Raw genomic sequence first — 7,086 nt, forward strand, 5'->3', positions numbered from 1 at the left:
GAGATATAGAAGATCGTCGACGAAGAGAGTATCTCCAATTCTCCACTTTGATATCCAGCCACCAAAAAAGAGAAGCTGAGAACTCCGCAACGTTTGGACATAAATGAAAAACATGACGCTAGCTTAATTTTTGGTATTATTTAATAAACTATTTCATGCCTTTTGTACCATTTAATTCATTTCTGATATACATCATAATTGTTTAGATATGTCACTAAATTTTATTTGATTTTGAAAATAAAAACTCGAAACATTCAAAATAAAACAAAATGAAACTTAAATCTTGAAAAAGATTTTAATTTTCAAAAACATATCATATATATTTAATATATTAATAAAATCTTTGATATGACCCCCCTTCCCCTCTTCCTCTATATAATGTCATTATCCCATCCCTCAACTTCATCAAACCAACTTCCAGTTCCTCTAACTTAAAGCTCGACCCCCATCATTTATTTCCGAATTTAAACTTCGTTCTCCGGCCACCGTAAAACCACCATGCTTCCTTCACCCACCTCAATCGTATCACTGCCTACCAATACTCACCCTCCACCGCCACAACCTCTTTTTTCACTTATACCGTTGCTTTTCTTGTTGATACTTGTATATAAGGTCATACGGAGGAGCCACCACCGGACCCAACCGGAGAAACTCCGGCTGCCACCAGGTTCAATGGGTTGGCCTTATATAGGTGAAACTCTCAAGCTCTTCACTGAAAACCCGAATTCCTTCTTCTTCAACCGTGAAAAAAGGTTTAGTATTTTATTGACTTCCGTTCGTTCAAAATCATTTCTTTCTTTTTAAATCACGGAAAACGTTTATGTATTTTCATGTAAAATATATATTTCATTTTTATCCGCGTATTATGAAAAAAAAAAAAAAAAAAAGGCCGTCGGTTTTGGTGTCAATTTTGACAGATGACACATGTAACCTGTTCAAACGATGTTGTTTTTAAAGCCATACATATGAGCAAATAAAGACATGATATCGATAAGGAATAAAGTTTAATTAGTATAGATATTTGATAATTTTACATCAATAATTAATCACTCTAGAGAATAAAAACGATTGATATTTAAACTTGTTGCATATATATAGGTATGGGAAAATCTTCAAGACGCACATATTGGGATGCCCTTGTGTGATGATATCGAGTCCTAAAGTAGCAAAGATCGTGTTGGTGACTCAGTCCCATATGTTCAAACCCACTTACCCTCCAAGCAAAGAGAAGATGATAGGCCCAGAAGCCATCTTCTTTCACCAAGGTCCATACCATTCGCATCTCAAGAAGTTGATCCAGTCGTCGTTTCTTCCATCTACTATCAAAGGCTCTGTTTCCCAGATCGAAGATATCGTCCTTGGGTTTCTACCCACTTGGGAACATAATAACACCATCAACACCTTGCATGAGATGAAAAAGGTATATATCTATATATGTTGATTAATTGGTTTTATATGTACACAAGAAAAAAAAAGAAAAGAAAAAAAAAAAACAATCATTTCGATCGGAAAATTGAAAATGTGACACTTCTGGCGTTGTCAATAATGAGTTTTTAATGATGAAGTTATTTGTTTAATACATTTCCTTGTATTCTAGTTTTACATGCCAAGTAATTAATTAAATATGACCCGTAGTCACACTTTTACTAAATTATTTGGTTAAGACATTGTTGATTTTAGTTTTTGTCAAGTAAATGTTTACACGTGTATTCTTGAATTCGACAATACATGAAGAAACATAGCTAGCGCTAGAAACTAAGAGTCTACGTCGAACGTATCTAACTACATAATTAACACCCACAAAGTTAAAATAGTTATTGTTGACCTAACATTGACCATTTGTTTGTTTTGATAGTATGCTTTTGAAGTGGCAATGATATCAGTTTTTGGGAACAAATCTGAGGCAGAGATGGAAGGAATAAAGCCTTTGTATCAATGTCTAGAGAAAGGATACAACTCCATGCCTTTGAATCTCCCTGGAACCCCATTCAACAAAGCAATGAAGGTACCCCATTTTCTAAAATAATAAATAAATAAATAACAATTTTTCATACTCCTACATTACCCTAGCTTGATCCCTAGCTAAAGGATTACTAAAACTTTTACTTAAAACCCTAGAAATTAACGATTTCGAGTTGAAACCCTAGACAAATTATTAATCTTGCTGTTAACCAAGGATGTCCATGGTTATTTTAATTTACAGGCAAGAAAGGCTCTGAATGAGAAATTAAAGAGGATGATAGAGAAAAGAAAGGGGAGTGGGGAGAAGGGAGAAGGACTGTTAGGGGCATTATTGTCAAATGAAGAAGATGAAGGGAAGAAGAAGATGACGATGAAGTTGAGTGAATCAGAGATCGCAGATAACATAATAGGGGTGATATTTGCAGCCCATGATACAACTGCAAGTGTTCTAACATGGCTCCTCAAATATTTGCATGATAATCCTCATGTTCTCCACGCTGTCAGGGTATCTCTTTTATTTTTGTACCCTCTAGCTTATCGCTGTTTTGTAATTGTGTTATATCAAATTCTTAGAAGTTCTATCAATTTTTTTATAATTTTATTATGTATTGTATATAAACAAATAATGTATACGTATTCAGAGGGAACAAGAAGAAATCCGGTGCAAAATACTTGAAGCCAATCGTAGAATTACGTGGGATGATACAAGACGCATGCCTTTCACTACTCGGGTATATTATAGATTTTCCAGTTCACATCGAAGCTATTAATTTATAAAACACATGTTAAAACACGTTTAGGGATTTAGTTTGTACTGTTAAATGTACGTAAAACACATTTAATCAAGTCAAAAATTCATATTGAACCAAAATTCTGCACTCTTTCGCCCGATAAATATTTCAACTTAATTAATAGGTACGTAGCTCAATAAAAACTATGTCAAACTATTTATTAAATGTCTAAATTAATAATCCTTTTCAATTAAGATAAAAAATCGTTTAAGATAATAAAAATGCATCTGAAATAACACCATCAATTCATTCCAATATATATAACAACGACAATAGTATATATATATATATATATATATATATATATATATATATATATATATATATATATATATATATATATATATATATATATATATATATATATATATATATATATATATATATATATATATATATATATATGCGCGAAGATAACACGAAACCATCCAAGAGAAATTGCAAATTTAATTAAAAATACATAGATAAATATACAGTTCTTGAACTGATATGTAATTTTGAAATTAACGATGGCTGCAGGTTATACAAGAGACCCTGAGAACAGCCAGTATACTGTCGTTTACATACAGAGAAGCAGTGGAAGACGTAGAGATGGAAGGCTACTTGATACCAAAGGGTTGGAAAGTCCTGCCACTCTTCAGAAGCATCCATTACTCCTCCGAGTTCTTCCCTCAACCTCACAAATTCGACCCTTCAAGATTCGAGGTGAGTTTTTAAATAATTTCAAAAAATAAAAAACTCCAATTACAATGTATATATATATATATATATATATATATATATATATATATATATATATATATATATATATATATATATATATATATATATATATATATATATATATATATATAGGCAGATTGTTTTACTAGAAGTGTCTCTCGAAGTACTTCAAGCGGGTGCACCTAATAGAAAAAACCAAAAAAAAAAAAATTACACTGCGTGTCGGAAATTGAGCAGTGGCCCGGGACCCCAAAGGCCCTACATAGGTCCGCCACTATATATATATATATATATATATATATATATATATATATATATATATATATATATATATATATATATATATATGCCTGTATGTATAATATGTAATATGTGGACATACATATGAATGATTGCATGGCAGAATGATGAAAGAATGAAATCTTTTCGAGTATCATATCACGTGAGCTGGTGTTTTTGTATTGTAGTAGAGTATAGTAGGTGTTTGAACTGCATGCAATTAAGTGCGTGTAAGGTGGTGGTTTCTGATGGATTTTGGCCTGTTACATGTGTCTCTTCGTACGTAGGATCCACTTAAGTATTGAAAAAAGGACAAGTTATTTATATATGAATCTGCATCTGAATCGATTTCATATATAATAGTATATATGTACGACTCTGATATTGGTTTTGTGTAGGTTGCACCTCAGCCAAACACGTATATGCCGTTCGGGAATGGCGCCCACTCCTGTCCCGGAAGCGATCTCGCTAAGCTCGAGATGCTCATCCTCCTCCACCATCTCACCACCACTCTCAGGCGAGTATATATATATATTTTGGGTATAATTATAAGATAACAAGTAATTAGTAATTTTATGTTAACTACACAAGTTTAAAGAAAATGAAGGTAACTAGTAGCCTTGTAGCTCCATCACTAGTTTTGACATCTGATCCATATAGACGTGGCATCCATGCATGCACACACACATGTCACCTACCTCTTGTATGTAACTCTGAAACGTGATTTGTTTTTGACCTGTTCCCAGTCACATGGGTTCCACGTAGGTAGTAAGTTGTACTCTGCGCATTAATAACAGTTTCTTTCATTATTGTAGATGGGAAGTGATAGGAGAAGATGGAATACAATACGGCCCATTCCCTGTACCCCGAGACGGCTTACCCATTAAAGTCCATGCCATCAACAACATCTAGCTAGCTGATTAATTAACAATGTCGATGATGATGATGATAGTGTTCTTTTCAAGGGTCAGGAAGTTGCACCCTGTTACGTTACACTTGTTAATTTATAATTTATTAAAAGTACTACAGAGAGAGAGAGAGAGAGAGAGAGAGAGAGAGAGAGAGAGAGAGAGAGAGAGAGAGAGAGAGAGAGAGAGAGAGAGAGAGAGAGAGAGAGAGATAACTTGTAAAATGTGTAATTAGAACAAAAGAAAATGAGTAAAAAGGGTCACTTTTGTATGGTTCAATGTTAATATTACTTGTGAATAATGAGAACAAAGAAAGTAAAAGGCCGTAAATCATATTCAAGAATGTACATATGTAGCCTTCTCTTTTGGGATTCAATCTCTAACAGTGTATTCTTTCTTGATCAAAATCGTTTGTGCATGTCATTTGTACAACCCTTTATGCATGAAGTACTTACATTCAATCCAAAATTGCAATAATAATTATCCTGATTTCATATTTTCGAAGTTATCAGATAAAAAGACGAGTAAATTAAAGTGATATAAATGTATAGGGTAGGAGGGATTGTAATGAGGACGAATGATGGACCATGGGATCCGTACATTTGATCTGGTGTAGAGAATCTGGGTGGGGTGCATTGCAAATTTGTACACTAATAGGTGCAGAGGATGACAGAGTAGTGCCCACAAGGTTGCCACGTTCCTCTCTCTTCTTGCACAATTTTAGTATTTGGTTTTAGGAAGATCAGATTAGCTGGCGATGGAGACCAGTTCTATGAACCCTTCACATGTGACAAAACCCTATATGATATTTTCTCCAAATGTTTTAATTAAGGATATACATAACGGTTTTGACACATAATATCAGGTTTAAATCGGTACATGATTTGATAATGCAATACATGAAGGATTAATAATATAATTAAAAAAAAAAAAAAAAAAAAAAAAAACTGTAGTTTGTAAGTTTTTGTATATGTATGTAGAGCATGAGGTAAAAATGGTTAATTATATGCAGAAACAATGGACTATGTAATTTGTCTAATTAATTTGATTAAGTCACTAACTTATTATTTTTCGGTTATCTAGATCCTTATACTCATTTTTTTATGAACCCTTACCAGTTTGGGGGTTTCACAAATATTCATAAAATTCAAATTAGGAGAAATATTTAGATGATGGTTTCAGATGAGAAAAGAATTATTACTACGCACAGTTGATGACGTGAAGAATCGATTTCAATATTTTCCACTAAAGTGGGGTACATGTGATAGACGGGGTTTCTCTCCAATTCAAAAATATACAGCGAAAATTCGTCAACAAGCATTTTGCATGAGAGCGGACTAATAGGATGTGTATTTGAGGATGTCAGAACTAACGACACAGAAATGTCTTTATTAGTTTGCAAAAGTTGTGATTATCCTCTACAACGAGCGATATTTGCGCTAACCTACAATTAACAACGTCAACCAACTGTATACAGCACATGAAAACAAACACGTGTTCCCTATAATGTTTGGTAATATTGATTGTAAGCATTGGGGGTGGGCATTGTATGTTAATGTGTGGCACGATCATTTCATGTGAGGTGATCAAAAACAGCTGACCATAAATTTAGAAGCAGTGGCTTCAAATGATTTTTGGATATGACATGTAGTTTTTGATGCATCGGGTGTCAACAATGACATCAATGTTCTAAACCAAATAGCGATATTCAACATCTACCATGAGAAATTGTATGATGTGCCGTTTTTGTTGGATTAGGTGTCTAAGCTCATAACTATAATTGATATAAATTTGAATTGATAGTAGCACGGTCCTTTTGAATTGCCTCAAACCTAGCAATTGAATATGATAGTTTTTAGAGAGAGAGAGAGAGACTGATTTATTAAGTTATTACTTGGTTAATAAATTAATTAGAAATCAAAATAAATGATTTGTTAATATATTATAAGAATAATATATTAATTGCAAATTGTAATATTTAATTAATAATTAATCAGAAATTAATTTGATTAATTTTGGGATTAATTAAAAATAGAATGACTAAATGTGACAATATTTAATAGTTGAGTATTGGGCAATTCTAGAACCTCTCATAAATAGGGAGAACGAAATCTAGAATGATTCTAAGGTTTCCTTAGGCCTTAAGGGTGCTTTAGATGCCTTAGAGAGAAAGTTAAGGGATTAGGGTTATCTTGGAGATGTCTTCCTTATCACCTATATAAACCCCTATGGGGTTTTGATTTCGTCCAAGCCTTCTTTCCTAGAGGAATTCTGAAATTTCTTATCTCTTCTCCTCTCTCTTTTCAAGTCCCTTGATTCCTAGGGTTTTGGGTGTGAGCCATTTGAGGCGCGACACTTGTGGCACTTTCTTCCAACGGTTTTCAAGAAGGTGTTCATTGTTATTTACAACAATAACAATCAAG

The 7,086-nt window shown here is 33.2% G+C and overlaps 1 protein-coding gene across 1 annotated transcript; it reads left to right on the forward strand.

Annotated features, from left to right (window-relative positions):
• The first annotated feature begins 393 nt into the window (after positions 1-393).
• Positions 394-4,878, forward strand: LOC111880314 (abscisic acid 8'-hydroxylase 2). Its single transcript, XM_023876733.3, has 8 exons — positions 394-752; positions 1,099-1,420; positions 1,856-2,005; positions 2,204-2,467; positions 2,604-2,693; positions 3,273-3,458; positions 4,154-4,272; positions 4,571-4,878. The coding sequence occupies exons 1-8, from the start codon at positions 499-501 to the stop codon at positions 4,665-4,667; spliced, it is 1,482 nt and encodes a 493-aa protein (XP_023732501.2). The 5' UTR covers positions 394-498; the 3' UTR covers positions 4,668-4,878.
• Positions 4,879-7,086: the final 2,208 nt, after the last annotated feature.

The sequence above is a fragment of the Lactuca sativa genome, chromosome 8, assembly GCF_002870075.4.
Source record: "Lactuca sativa cultivar Salinas chromosome 8, Lsat_Salinas_v11, whole genome shotgun sequence".
Lineage (NCBI taxonomy): Eukaryota > Viridiplantae > Streptophyta > Magnoliopsida > Asterales > Asteraceae > Lactuca > Lactuca sativa.

Excerpts from the sequence above, each read along its gene's own strand:
- LOC111880314 (XM_023876733.3), top strand. The coding sequence starts at position 499 with ATGCTTCCTTCACCCACCTCAATCGTATCACTGCCTACCAATACTCAC. Across the intron at positions 1,421-1,855 it reads CCTTGCATGAGATGAAAAAG|TATGCTTTTGAAGTGGCAAT; the intron begins GTATATATCTAT and ends TTGTTTTGATAG. Across the intron at positions 2,006-2,203 it reads CATTCAACAAAGCAATGAAG|GCAAGAAAGGCTCTGAATGA; the intron begins GTACCCCATTTT and ends TTTAATTTACAG.